The sequence below is a fragment of the Cricetulus griseus genome, chromosome 6 (genome assembly GCF_003668045.3).
Source record: "Cricetulus griseus strain 17A/GY chromosome 6, alternate assembly CriGri-PICRH-1.0, whole genome shotgun sequence".
Classification (NCBI taxonomy): domain Eukaryota; kingdom Metazoa; phylum Chordata; class Mammalia; order Rodentia; family Cricetidae; genus Cricetulus; species Cricetulus griseus.
In genome coordinates this window covers 11,896,093-11,909,793 of record NC_048599.1, presented here as the reverse complement: position 1 = coordinate 11,909,793, position 13,701 = coordinate 11,896,093, and the positions used below count along the sequence as shown (strand labels likewise).

The window sequence follows — 13,701 nt, the reverse complement described above, 5'->3', positions numbered from 1 at the left end:
CGCGCGTGCGCAGACGCCGGGGGCCCCGCCCCCCCCTCAGCGGCTCTTTCTCTCGCAGCGCGACGGTCCTCAGCGGCAAGATGGCGACGGCGCCGCAGGAAGCCCGCGATGGAGCCGCGCAGTTGGCCAGGCCCGCGTCAGAGACTGACCCCCTCGGCCGCTTCACGTGTCCCGTGTGCCTGGAAGTGTTCGAGAAGCCGGTGCAGGTGCCCTGCGGACACGTGTAAGTGGCGGGCGGCTGACGCGGGAGCGCGGCGGCCGGTCGGTCCCCTCGAGCCTCGGCGTCCAAGTGTGCGCGCGACCGCCGGGCGGTCGAGCGGGACAGCGGGCGCCGGGCTAGCCCCGGACAAAAGGGAAGTGTCGGGAGGCCCGGCCTTAGCCGCGGACCCGGGGCGGGCTGCTCGCCAAGGCGCGCCGCCTTCGGGCTTTAATTTAACTAAGCCTCCGTGGCCCGAAGCCCGATGTCACTTGTCCAGGCCGTGTCGGCCGGTTCAGGAGTTGAGCGAGGGCGGCCTGGGCTTCTCCTAGGTGCTGTGACCGTAGAGCGCAATCAGACGCCCCTAAGCTGGAGAGGCTGGGGATACACGACCACCTGCCTCATTTTCTCTGTGACCCCCGCTCACTGATTGTTACCCAGGCATTGGTCTTGGTGACCCCGCAACGCCAGCACCCTTTGGGGCCCACAGGCATTCCCACTGCGGTCCTGCGCAGGCGAGCCTTTCTCCAGGTGAATTCACTTGAAAGGCTCTCTTGGGGCAGCCTCACCTGCCAGACTGCCCCCAGGTGTGTTGCCAGGTCTGGTTCAGTCCAGAAACGCTGCCTGCGCAGGGCAAGACGGGGCCTTCCCAGCTGCGCTAGCTGCTTGCTGCTTCCAGGAATGAGATCCCCCCCAGCTTGAGTTCGGGTATAGGTCACCTGGACCCATCACCTCCCCGCCACTGTTCACGCTTCGATAAGCCCCCTCACTTCTTTCTTTCCTGTCGCCTTGCTTGCTTTTTCCTTACACAGAATAGCACGTAGGGACCACAAGAACAGAACACCCTGTCCTTTCTGCCCCTTAATGTAATCCAGTGCCCGGCACTGTAGGCATCCCTAGACCCCTCGCAGTCAACTTCCTGGGAGTGTCTGCATGCCCTCTGTGTGCTGGCTTTGGCATAAAGAGGTGATTTGGTCCTCGGACTTACAGGAAGTTGATAGTAAATAGTGGCCAGTGAGATGGCTCAAAGTGAAGGCACTTGTGACCGAACCTGATGATGGTTTACTCCTGAGGAACCATGTGGTAGAAGCATTGCAAGCGGCATACATATTTGCACACACGCAGACTTTTTTTTTTTTTTTTTAAAGAAGCTACGATGCAGGTCACTATGCAGTAGGAGAGCATTACAAGAGTGGTGTGGGAGCCATTAACTGTTTGTGAACGGTTGAAAAGCAACCAAATTTGAGGCTTCCTTAACTTTCCTAGGTCAGAAGTCAAGGAACAATACTGGCATGGCAAGCATTACCAGCCCAGTACTCAGCAGTTTGGTGCTGTCTGAAGTCGCAGGCTTTGGTGAGAGCAGCTGACTTCTCAGCCTCTACCTAGTTGATTTTTAATGTTTGCCTATGGAGCTGGAAAGTCCTACAGCTGAGTGGCTACACCCTCCGGTCTAGTGGAATGCAGATAGCTAGATGCTAAAGAGCACTGGCAGGAAAGCTGAACTAGAAACATCCCCATTGCTAGGAAATAGAAACTGAAAGCTCAAGGCACAGGCAGCTTATTGACTGCTTCCTAGGGCAGAGTATAACTCAGGCATAACAAGGCTGGTGAGCATCTGAGAGGCCATTTAATAAATTGTTTCTGTCTGCATGCTGGGTTGGGTTCCTCTGCTGTCTTGAGTTACTCTTGGGGTGCGCTTTTGCAAAGGCCCTGCCTTCCTTGCCTTGCCTTTGTGTGATCTGCAGTTCAGTGTCACCTCAGGTGCTTCCCGTGCTCACCCTGTGGTGTTATCCTTATTCTCCATCACCATGTGAAGTTACTGTGTTTCCTTCAATTTAAAAATACAGCATTGTGATCCACACCTTTAATCCCAGCAGAGGCAGGTGGATCTCTGGGAGCTCAAAGCCAATCTGGTCTATAAATAGAGTTCTAGGACAGCAAAGGCTGCTACACAGAGAAATCCTGTCTCAAAAAAAAAAAAAAAAAAAAAAAAAGACAACAAAAACCTGTGTGTGTGTTCATAAGGACAGAGACTTGTTGTGTCTCCACTCTTCCCTCAAGTAAATGACTAGGACTCCCCAGCCTGGACTAGAATTTTGCCTAACAGAAATGATAACTACATACTCTCAGCTCTTCTACCAGGTCTCGTTGATGTAAGATAAAATCTGTCAGAGTGGGTCAGTGGTGTAGTACCCTGGGCCTCCATAGCCATTCTTTCTTGTGCCTCTCCTCAGCAGCACCACCTGCTCTTCATCTTTGTCTTTCAGTTCAGTGAGCCAGCAGGTGCTGCCTCTGCCTCTGGATCATGGTATGCATCTGGCACACAGTGCTTGCCAAAAGTCACTTGTTGGGTTTGCACTGTCTGCCCCCTCATTCTTCATATTTAAAAAGTATGCTGTTGCAGGGTGGTGGTAGCACACGCCTTTAATCCCAGCACTTGGGAGGCAGAGGCAGGTGGAACTTTATGAGTTCAAGGCCAGCAGGCTGATGTACAGAGGGCAGAAGCAGGAGGCTCTTTCTGAGTTTGAAGTTAACCTGGTTCATATAGCAAGTTCCAGGACAGCCAGGGCTACACAGAGAAACCCTGTTCCAAAACTAAAAAGAGTGCTGTTGTCTGCAGTTCACCAGAACCAATTTCCTGAAACTTGGATTTGATGTTAGTATCTTGCTTTAAATCTTTGATCTAGCCAGGCAGTGGTGGCACACTCCTTTAATCCCAGCACTCAGGAGGCAGAGGCAGGCAGATCTCTTAGTTTGAGGCCAGCCTGGTCTACAGAGTGAGTTCCAGGAGAGCTAAGGCTGCACTGAGAAATCTTGTCTCAAACCCCCCCCAAAAAAAAAAAAAAAAACCTTTGACATGCTTTTGAGAACTTTTGCCACCCAAGTGCTGGGATTAAAGGTGTGCCCTACCACCACCTGCCAAGAAACACTTTCTAGAATTTGGTTTCCTTAGAGAATTGTCAGCCTGAGCCTCCCTCCCTCCCATATATCTTCTCTCTTTGATGTTTAACTTACCTGACTGTGAGTAAAGTTCCCTTGACACTTTTGAATTTGGGGTTGGTATTTGTTTGCTTTGTTCTTCGAGACAGGGTTCCTCTGTGTAGCTCTGACTGTCCTGGAACTTGCTATATGAACCAGGTTAACTTCAAACTCAGAAAGAGCCTCCTGCCTCTTCCTCCTGAGTTCCGGGACTGAAAAAAATTTTTTTCTTTTTTTCCTGTTTTTTGTTTTTTTTTTTTTTTTCACCAAGCATAGACTGAAAACAATTTTTAAAAAATATTTAACTTTATGTGCATTGGTGTAAGGATACCAGATCCCCTGGAACTGGAGTTACAGACAGGTGTGGGCTGCCATGTGGGTGCTGGGAATAGAACCCAGATCCTCTGGAAGAGCAGCCACTGCTCTTAACCACTCTCTAGCCCCCAGTTGTGATCTTTTAAGGCCGACCCAGAGGCTGCTTCTGAGGTCTGACCAGCCCTGTACTTGGGTTGTAATTAGCTCCACTGTGTGTGTTCCCATGCTTTGCTTTCACCTCTGAATTCTACTTCCTGTTTGACACATGCTGGATACCCAGTTAAGTGTTTGCTATTCATGGCCCATTCTCCAGCAGTCCTCCAGGTGGGTATGACATCTTCCTTTCACACAGAAGAAAACCGGGTCAGGAAACCCCACCAAGACTCCCTAGTGACAGGAACTAAGCTTTGAAGGCCCAAGCATGCCTTTCTCCACATAGTGGAGTGTTTGAGTGTGTGTGTGTTCTCCATAGTGTCCCCAGTGCCAGCTACAGTTTTCTTCTGTCCTGAAAGCGATTAGTATTTTATTTGAGTAAGAGTAGGAACACTAGACTGTTCAAATCCATTATTCATTGGTGTCTTTTAAAGAGGTGACCCACTTTTGTTGTCTTGTCTCTTTGCATGACAGAGGTTCTCTGTATGTCTTGTTCTAGCTTTTGCTCTGCATGCCTGCAGGAATGTCTGAAGCCGAAGAAACCTGTCTGTGGGGTGTGTCGCAGCGCTCTGGCACCTGGCGTCCGAGCTGTGGAGCTCGAGCGACAGATCGAGAGCACAGAGACTTCTTGCCATGGCTGCCGTAAGAATGTATGTGGACATAACATGGAGAGTCCTTGTCTTTCAGTGATGAGATGGTAAAACAGTGCAAGTGTCTGAAGTTAGAGCCTGGAGTAGTGATAAGAGCACAAGTGCATGCCTGCTGTTTGTGGTGGCTGTGCTGCTGGGGTTTTATTTTTTCCACAAGCTTGCTGGGGTTTTTTGTTTGCTTGTTTGTTTTTTTCATGAGTTGGTTTAGTGATTTATAGATTTTACCTTTGAAATCCATAGAAATAAGCTTCCACCCCCATAAAAGACCCATCTTCAGTTGGGGAGTGGTACATACCTCTACTCTAAGCACTTGGGGACAGAGGCAGCAAAGCTAGGAGTCCTGAAACATCCTAGGTTACCGAAGACCTACCTCAAAGTGTTAACTCTCGTGTGCTTTCTATTTTAATTAGAATATAAGGGTATTTCATGATTTTTAAAAATGTATATAAAATGAAGTTAGTGTCTCAAAACACCTGAGGCTAGGGGTGTAGTTCAGTAGAGTGCTTGCCTAGCATGCAAAAAGCCCTGGTTTCTATCCCAGCACTCTGTGTGGTAACGGGAAGATCCAAAATTCAGGGCCAACCTAGTATACATGACTGTTTCAAAACAAGAAAAGAAAAATCTGCACTGAGCTCAAAGGAAAGCTTTCGTAACCTGTCTCTGGACTCATAAATTCACTGGTTCTGTTTTAAGCCTTGAAAGACCCTGAGTTAGGGGTGTGAGGTGGAGAGTGCACTAGTAGTGTCTACCTACCAGTGGGCTGTGCCCGTGCCTGTGGTGTGCTTGCTTGCACAGCTCACTGCTGCTGGGAGCACAGATAACTGGTACTTTATCTTCCTTATTGATTTTAAGTCATTACAGTTTTATATTCCAGACAGTAAAAAAAATAAATAAAACACCACTGTTTGTTCCTCCATCAATCCCTCTTTGAAAGGTGGATCAGTTGGCTGTATGGTATTGCACACTGGTGACCCTGGCACCCAGGCTGAGGCCAAAGGATAGTTTTGCATTTAAAAAGCTGTTCAGCACTTTATACCTTTAGGTGTAAATGTGTACAAACACAGTGAGGGCACACACCCCTGCTACTTAAATTCTTTCTTTCTTTTTTTTTTTTTTTTTTAAGATTTATTATATATACATCATCCTGCCTCCACGTATGCCTGCACACCAGAAGAGGGCACCAGATCTCATTACAGATGGTTGTGAGTCACCATTTGGTTGCTGGGAATTGAACTCAGGACCTCTGGAAGAGCAGCCAGAGCTCTTAACCTCTGAGCTATCTCTCCAGCCCTCTTTCAACTTTATATTTGAAATTTTTGTTTTACTTCTTAGATAGCTTTGTACTTCGTCATCTTTGTTTTGCTTTTTTAGACAAGGTCTCATCATCTGGCTAGCTCAGACCTTGCTATGTAGACCAGACTGAACTTGAACTCAGAGTTCCATCTGCCTCTGCCTCTCAAGAGCTGCAGCATTAATAGGCATGAGTTACCACAGCCAGCTGAGTCTCATTATCTCTTTATTTCCACAGTCTCAATGCTACCACTGGCTGGCTTGTTTGGTTTGTTGGGAGTTTTGCTTTTGTTCTTTTGAGACAAGGTTTCTCTGTGTAGTTCTGATTGTCCTCAAGCTCTATATGTAGATGAGGCTGACCTGAGACTCAGTGAAGACCCACCTGCCTTTGCCTCCAGAGTGCTGGGATTAAATACTTATACCACCATGCCCAGGTTGGTGGGTGGTTGGTTGGATTTTTTTTTTTTCTTTCGTTAAAAAAAGGTTGGCCTTAAACTGATCTTCTGCCTCCATCTCTGAAGTGTTGAGATTACAAATGTGAGCAGTCATGCCTAGCAAGCTTCTTTCTCTCCTCCCTTTTATTTACTTAAGATTTATTTACTTCTATGTATATTGGTGTTCTGCCTCCATTTATGTCTGTATGAAGGTACCAGATCCCCTGAAACTGGAGCTATGACAGTTATGAGCTGCCATGTGGGTGCTGGGAATTGAACCTGGGTCCTCTGAAAGAGCAGCCGGAGGCCTTAACCATTGAACCATCTCTATAGCTCTTTGTTCTTTTACCCAGGGTCTCTTGCACCCTCAACTGGTCTCAGACTCATTTTGTCTAGGAATAACCTTGAACTCTGAACTTTGAGCATTGCAGTGTAGATGACCGTCGAATGGATGTATCTTTTCCCCTCCGTATTTCCAGAGGGGTTTAGTATTGGATGCACTGTGAGACTCTTACAGTGTCTATACAAGCCCATTACAACATTTATTTTCAGGCTTCTCAGTGGACTGTTGAGTCTGAGTGCTCTGGACCAACTCCAGCTCCTAGGTTGCCAGCTGAGTCGATGTGTTCTGGCTGATGCCTACAGCTCTGAGATTAGAACCCTGTCTCTTTATAGTTTTATTTTGAATCTCAACAAACTGGCCTCCATCTTTGTCTTTTTTCATGCACACTTTTCTTCCCTGTGTGCTTTAATTTCCCCCATTTGCAATGTAGTAAACCTGTGTGTTATTGGCACATGCTTATAATGTCAGCACTGGGAAGATGGAGAGAGGGGGTCACAAGTTCAAGGCCAGCCTGGGCTATATAAGACCCTGTCACAAAGCAAAATAAAAATTGATGGTTGTACGGTAGATATGCCCCCCAAATCTCTCTCTCCTTTATTCTGTATAATTCTTTAAGAGCTCTCAAACAAGTGTGTTAGCATGTGTCTGTATTCTCTCCTGGGAAGGGCGAGAGAAGGATTTCTTCAGGCCAACTTGGGTAATAAATGCAAGACCCTGTTGCAAAACAACAAAAATACAGCTGGAGGCAGACCAAAGTACTGCTCAGTCTCTGTGTGGGTTAAGCTAGCCTGGAACTCTTGGTAGTCCTCCTGCCTTACCCTCCCAGAGTCCTTGGAGGTCACAGATGTGTGCCACCATGCTTGAGTAGGAGACAAATTCAAATGTAAGTGTAGGGCCAGTGAGATAACTTTGCAGTTAATAGTGTTTGCTGCCTAATCCTGACACCTGAGACCTGAGTTCAGACAGATACAATAGCAGAATCCTCTGAAATTCCACAGGAGAATCTGCAGAAGCTTGTGGGATGATGCCCAGCTTGGCTTATGTAGTAGTGAAAGTCCTTATCTCCGACAACGTAGAAAAGTGAGGACTAGCACCTTGTGTGGCCTCCACAAAGATATCACACACATGCACAAAACAGACTGTGGAATACTTTTAAAACATCACTGGATTTGGAAAATGTTGGTAAACAGGGTAGACAGTGAGAGTGACCTCACAGGGGAAACAGATATAGGCAAGTGAAAAATAGCCGTCCTGGCATGGTGAAGAGCCGCCGCAGCCTGGTTTCTGCCCACTGGTATAGTCAGGAGTTCCGGGATTGTCAACCCAGGGTGTGGTCCAGTCCTTCTGCCCCTGGTTTGGGATCACCTCTTAATAGTTCCTTACTAACTCTTGGTCCCACTCTTTCTATCCAAGTACGTCCTATCTAAGATCCGAGCCCATGTGGCTTCATGTCCCAAATACCAGAATTACATCATGGAAGGTGTGAAGGCCACCACCAAGGATGCATCCCTTCAGCCAAGGTAATGATCTAGTCTTCCCCAGAAAGATGTGGGATGCTTGTGTTGCTGGAGGGTCTAGGCGTGTGGATTTGGGGAATTGGAGAGATGTGGTCCCTGAGCACTGGGTAAGGTTGAGAGGTTCTGGGGTGGGGGATGTCTTCACGTGTTAGCTATGCTAAAGCACTCGATTCTGATGCACAGGGGTCTTGGTTCTTTGGAGCATGCAGTGGTTGAGATGGTGTGAAATGGTTCTCAGGGTGCTCTCCTGTATCTCACCTCCCAGAAACGTCCCAAACCGGTACACCTTTCCTTGTCCTTACTGTCCTGAGAAGAACTTTGATCAGGAAGGACTCGTGGAGCACTGCAAATTATCACACAGCATGGATACCAAGTCTGTGGTGAGAATTACCTTTTTTTTTTGTTTGTCTGTTTTTGGATTTTTTTGTTTTGTTTTCGAGACAGGGTTTCTCTGTGGCTTTGGAGCCTGTCCAGGAACTAGCTCTTGTAGACCAGGCTGGTCTCGAACTCACAGAGATCCGCCTGCCTCTGCCTCCCGAGTGCTGGGTCTAAAGGCATGCGCTACCAACACCTGGCGAATTACCTTTTCTTTGACTAGGTAAAAAGTCAGACATACAAAAAATTACCAAACTATATAGTGACATCTTAACCCTTTACCTAACAGCATTTTGCCAATTTGCTTAACTGTGTTCTATATATGTATTAGTTTTTTTGGGGGGAGGGCATTTTGTAACAGTCCTGACTGTCCTTGAACTCACTCTGTAGACCAGGCTGGCCCCGAAATCCACCTGCTTCTGTATCCCAAGCGCTGGGATTAAAGGTGTGTGCCACCACTGCCCAGACAGAAAGACATGATTTTGATAAGCCATTTAGGAAGAAATTACAGATACTATGACCTTTTCCCCTCTTTAACTTCTTCAACATATATCTTAACATTTTCTTTTAAAAAAATCACTTAAACAAACATACAAAATCACTTAAACAGCCAGGCAGTGGTGGCTCATGCCTTTAATCCCAACACTTGGGAGGCAAAGGCAGGTGGATCTTTGTGAATTCGAGGCCAGCCTGGTCTACAGAGTGAGTGCCAGGACAGGCGCCAAAGCTACACAGAGAAACCTTGTCTCGAAAAACAAACAAACAAATAAATAAATAAATAAATGACAATAACAACAAAGAGTCTCTAGTAGGTTATGCTGGCCTCAAACTCATGATGTAGCCAGGGGTGACTTTTAATTTCTAATCCTGTTTCACCTTCCGAGTGCCAGAATTGCAGGCCTGAGCCACCATGCCCAGCTCTGAATATTTTGTTTTTATTTTTTGTGCTGGTTTTTGAACCTCCGGCCTTACCTGTTATAGGCAAGTGCTTGACCATTAAGCTGTGTCACCAGCTCAGAAGCTGTCAAGATACGTGTGGTGCTGTCAGAACTGGTGATCCAAGCTCCCAGGCCTATTCAGGATCGGTTGCTCTGTTCATAGCCAGTCAGAAGGAAGTGAAAGAGCAGGTTCTGCCTCCTTATCTAGCTAGGCTCACAGCTAATGGCTCCAGACTTGACAATTCCAGCATCTACCCAGGGGTCTGCATTTAGCTCAAGAAGGGGAGGCCAGCTCCAGCTAAGGATGATCTTTCAGGTTCCAAAGTGAAAGGTGACCTCTGAAACACCTGGAAGTAGGTGATCACGGCCTAGTTAAGGCGGCAGGGGTATGTGAACTTGGAGACCTGAAATATAGTTGGTGTCATGGATTCAAGGAAGCAAACTTGGGCTTTTTGAGTTTAAAGAAGCTGTGTTTACCTCCTAGAATGAGGAAGAAGCTGGGCTGGTCTGCAGGTGAGGACAGCTGCTGTCTGTTGAGTTCATCAAACAGCGGGGATTCAAGGGAGAATTGGAGCTGCTGTGCTGCAAACAGGGTCCCAGTGCTGCTGCACTCTCACCTGAGCCAGAGCAAAGCACTCCTGTAGCCCAGACTGGCCTTGAACTCCCTGACCCTCCTTCCTGGGCCTCATTGGTGCTGAGGTTACAGGCATGTACTCTGTGCCTGCTCAGATTGGCTTTTCATGTGCACACTTTAGGCCATATCCCTGTTATTTGGGCCTTTACTTTGTTCTCTGAATTTTACTTTGTTGGGAATAAGTCATCCATCATTTTATGAGCCTGTCATTTGAATTAAATAGCATTTTCTGGTTTGCTTCATGTTTATGGAGACAAGTGACCAGGCCTTGTACCTGGGCTTGTCAGTAAAGCTGTCCTAGCATAAAGGGGCTGAGCATAGGTCACAGAGGGCTTGGCTTAGCCGAGGCATCAGGTCACAGCACCTTGCTTCCTCCTAACAGGTTTGTCCCATATGTGCCTCGATGCCCTGGGGTGACCCCAGCTACCGCAGCGCCAACTTCATGGAGCATATCCAACGCCGCCACCGCTTTTCCTATGACACTTTTGTGGTGAGTCTGGACCCGCCCCAGAGGGGTAGCACTGATGCTCAATTTTCTGGGGGTGAGGGCAGCCTGGGCTTGAAGAACTCTGGTCCCAGAGGGAAGCTGCACAGTGTCTGTTCATGGTGGGTGGGTCTCACTTGGGCTAGACTGTTAGGTGATTCCTGTCTCCATTGTAGAGTACTGGGATTACAAGTGCGCACCTCAACATGGGTGATGGAAATCTGAACTAGGGTTCTTGTGCTTGACCTCGCAGGCATTTTACCAATTGAGTCATCTCTGTAGCCCCAGGAATAACTTTAATTTTTTATATTTATTTTATGCATGTTTGCCTGAATGTATCTGTGTATACCACATTTGTGCACTGCCTGCAGAAGCCAGAAAGTGTCCTATCCTCTGGGACTGGAATTAATGGTGGTTGTGATCCATCATGGGTGATGGAAATTGAACCTGTGTCCTCTGGAAAAGCAATCAGTGCTCTTAACCACCAAGCTGTCTCTCCAGCCCCAAGCTATTAATTTTTATTTAATGATGATACAACAGAGACACTAAGCTGAAGTAATTTTCCCAGTTACACAGCATCTAAACAGTGACCTGGGGCCCTTAGCAGCCTTCTCCAGACAGTCTTGCTAGGCTCCTGCTGAAGGTGAATCTTCTGGGTGTGAACCGTCACTTAGGCTGGTGTCTTCTGCCCTCAGGACTATGATGTTGATGAAGATGACATGATAAACCAGGTGTTGCAACGATCCATCATCGACCAGTGAGCAGGGTCCTCACTGTCCACCTCATTCTAGAGCTTCCATTACGCATTAGGTGTGAGCCCTTGACTCCTGTACCTCACATGTAATGCAGATCTGTAAATGAGCCATGGCACCAGACAGGGTCACTTCTCCCAGGGCCTAGGGCAGAGCCCTGTTTCCTTTGGGCTCTTGTTGACATTGTCTTCCTGGCTGATAACCTTGTTTGTCCCATGGTCCGCTCTCGTCACACCTTAGCTACTGCCTCCTTTAAAAAGAAGAGTCCAGCTTCTGTTCCCACGTGTTCTTGTTTCATGTTCATCCTACTGTCCAGTGTTCGTCTCTTAGGTCCTCCTACTCAGCCAGCCCCTTCCCCGGGGCCATGAATAGCACAATTAAACAGGGACTCCTTTCCCTGGCCCTGAGGTACCTGGGTTCTGGGTTCTGCTGTATACCAGGCCAGGCTGCGCTCCCCTTTTCTTCCTGGATGATGACCTTGGGGTTTCAAAAACTGATCCTGTTTTGGTTTCTGCTGTTTCCCTACATCTCCTGCACATCCATAGAACTGATGGCTTCTGTCTTAAATGCCTGACAGTGCCTTTTTAGGATAAGGTATCACCATAGAAATAGAATGGAAGTGTCGGATAGCAAAGCTGGGGTACACTCGTCTGTAAGTGGGGAGAAAGTGGTGTGTGGGTTTTGGTTCTCTTTCACACTGAGTGTTCCCAGGTGGCTGGGTCATGTGCCCCTCTGTTGTGTATCTGCTGATACTCTTGCTCTGAAGAATGAAAGAGCCCTTGGGTGATGGAGGCACTGACTGTTGAACCTGCTGCTCGATAACCAACCTGAGCATTATTGCTGTCATACAGACCTCTGTGCCCAAGTGTATGTTTTAAAACCCTGCCTTTTGGTGCAAAGCCAGGGTCATACCCACTTGTCTCTTCAAAGCCCCTGTTGGGAAGTTAAAGTTAGGCCCCTGCCAAAGTTAAGAAAGGTGTTCTGCTGGAGGCTTTCTCGAGCAGCAGCTCTAAAAACTGCTAGTCCAGTACATTTTACAAAGTACAGTTGGGCACCACCAGGCAGCCAGCCAATCTGCAGAACAGACGCCCTGACAGACCTAGGGCTTTGGGAGTAAGTTGTCCTTCCTGTCGTGTGGCTCTGGTCCAGCTGAGACTGCATGCGATATTGTGCTTTTGACGCCGTACTTCTACTGTGGCTTCTGCCTGCTAGGGAAAAGCTAGCTCAGATGCAGCAGAGTCGGGCAGGGTCCCTTTCCACTTCACAGAACCCTCTGGAAAGGTTTGCTCAGGAGATATCGGGAGGGACTGAGAAGGACACAGCTGTACAACAGGAACCTCTTATCCTGCATCACATCCACTATTTCTAATGTAACAGCTTTCCAGAAAGTTTGGTGGTTATGTTCTGGCTTTTAAAAGGTGAACTTAAATAAATTTCATAATTTATCCAACCAGCAATCTGTGGTGTGTTTTCATTAAATAGCTTTTTCTCGGGTCTGGGCCTGTCAGCCTCCGGAAGGTTGTTACTCAAGGGAACATTCTTGTCTGTCCCCAAGTCAGCCTGGCTTCTAGTCAGTCTGAGGCTTCAGCAGCTGGGCCTGTCTTTTCTGAAAAAGAGTAGAAATATCCCCCCTCTCTGAGTGGGGAGTTCACAGCAGGCCAGGCTCTAGACCTGCCACTGCAGTGACTTAGGTGTGACAGTTAAGGGGTTCCAAGGGCTCAGACTTGGGTCCTTGTGTATGTGTGTGCACTGTGCCAGTGCCTGACCCCTTGTGAACTGGGGTCATAGTATGTAATGAGCCATCTAAAGGAGTGTGCAGAAGGTGCATTGGATGCTGCCTGGAATCCTCTGTGGGCTTTGTTCCCATCCTAGTCCCATAGGGACCTGAAAATGACCCAGAGGTCAGCACATCCATCTCTACCCTGTCCTACCTACTTTGAGAAGAAACACTACCCCAGGTGGCTGAAAATGGCTCATTGCAACATTAAGTGCCACACTGCATTCCAGTTGAATCTTGAACTCCAGAGTTTTCATTTATGTCCATTTGTTTCCTTGAGGTCTGTTGACACTGGGAATAAAATCCCTTGTAATGCTAGGTTCAAAAGTGACATTTGTCACCGGGTGTTGGTGGCGCACTCCTTTAATCCAGCACTCGGGAGGCAGAGGCAGGCGGATCTCTGTGAGTTCGAGGCCAGCCTGGTCTCCAGAGCGAGTGCCAGGACAGCTTCCAAAGCTACACAGAGAAACCCTGTCTCGAAAAAAAAAAAGTGACATTTGTCCAGGCATCATGACACACTGGGGGAGGCAGAGGCAAGCAGATAACTAGCCTGGGTTACATAGTAAAACTGTCTCAATGGGGGTGGGGGGAATGAACCAGAGGCCTATGGTGAGAGAATGTTACTACTCATGTGTAGGGGAAGCTGTAGCCACGCCTACTTAGTGGCTGGCTACAGGTGTGCCTGACCACGCTTGCAAGGGTGTGGTCAGGGTGACATAGAGTGAGACTTTCAGGGCACTGTGTTTCTCTTTCGGTTTCACTTTTGTACTTGCTGGACAGACTGCTGCCACGCTGGCTGGCTAGGTTGCTCTGTAAGTAAGGCTTTTCCCTATTAAATACCCTTATATTTCTACCTGACTCCGT

General features: G+C 47.8%; 1 protein-coding gene across 1 annotated transcript; it reads left to right on the top strand.

Moving 5' to 3' along the window:
- The first annotated feature begins 40 nt into the window (after positions 1 to 40).
- Rnf114 (ring finger protein 114) lies at positions 41 to 12,517 on the top strand. Its single transcript, XM_027423349.2, has 6 exons — positions 41 to 223; positions 4,143 to 4,293; positions 7,774 to 7,880; positions 8,143 to 8,257; positions 10,207 to 10,314; positions 11,004 to 12,517. Exons 1-6 carry the CDS (start codon positions 81 to 83, stop codon positions 11,067 to 11,069), a joined length of 690 nt encoding a protein of 229 aa, XP_027279150.1. The 5' UTR covers positions 41 to 80; the 3' UTR covers positions 11,070 to 12,517.
- The last annotated feature ends 1,184 nt before the right edge of the window (positions 12,518 to 13,701 follow it).

Excerpts from the sequence above, each read along its gene's own strand:
- Rnf114 (XM_027423349.2), top strand. The coding sequence starts at position 81 with ATGGCGACGGCGCCGCAGGAAGCCCGCGATGGAGCCGCGCAGTTGGCC. Across the intron at positions 224-4,142 it reads CAGGTGCCCTGCGGACACGT|CTTTTGCTCTGCATGCCTGC; the intron begins GTAAGTGGCGGG and ends GTCTTGTTCTAG. Across the intron at positions 4,294-7,773 it reads GCCATGGCTGCCGTAAGAAT|TACGTCCTATCTAAGATCCG; the intron begins GTATGTGGACAT and ends TTTCTATCCAAG.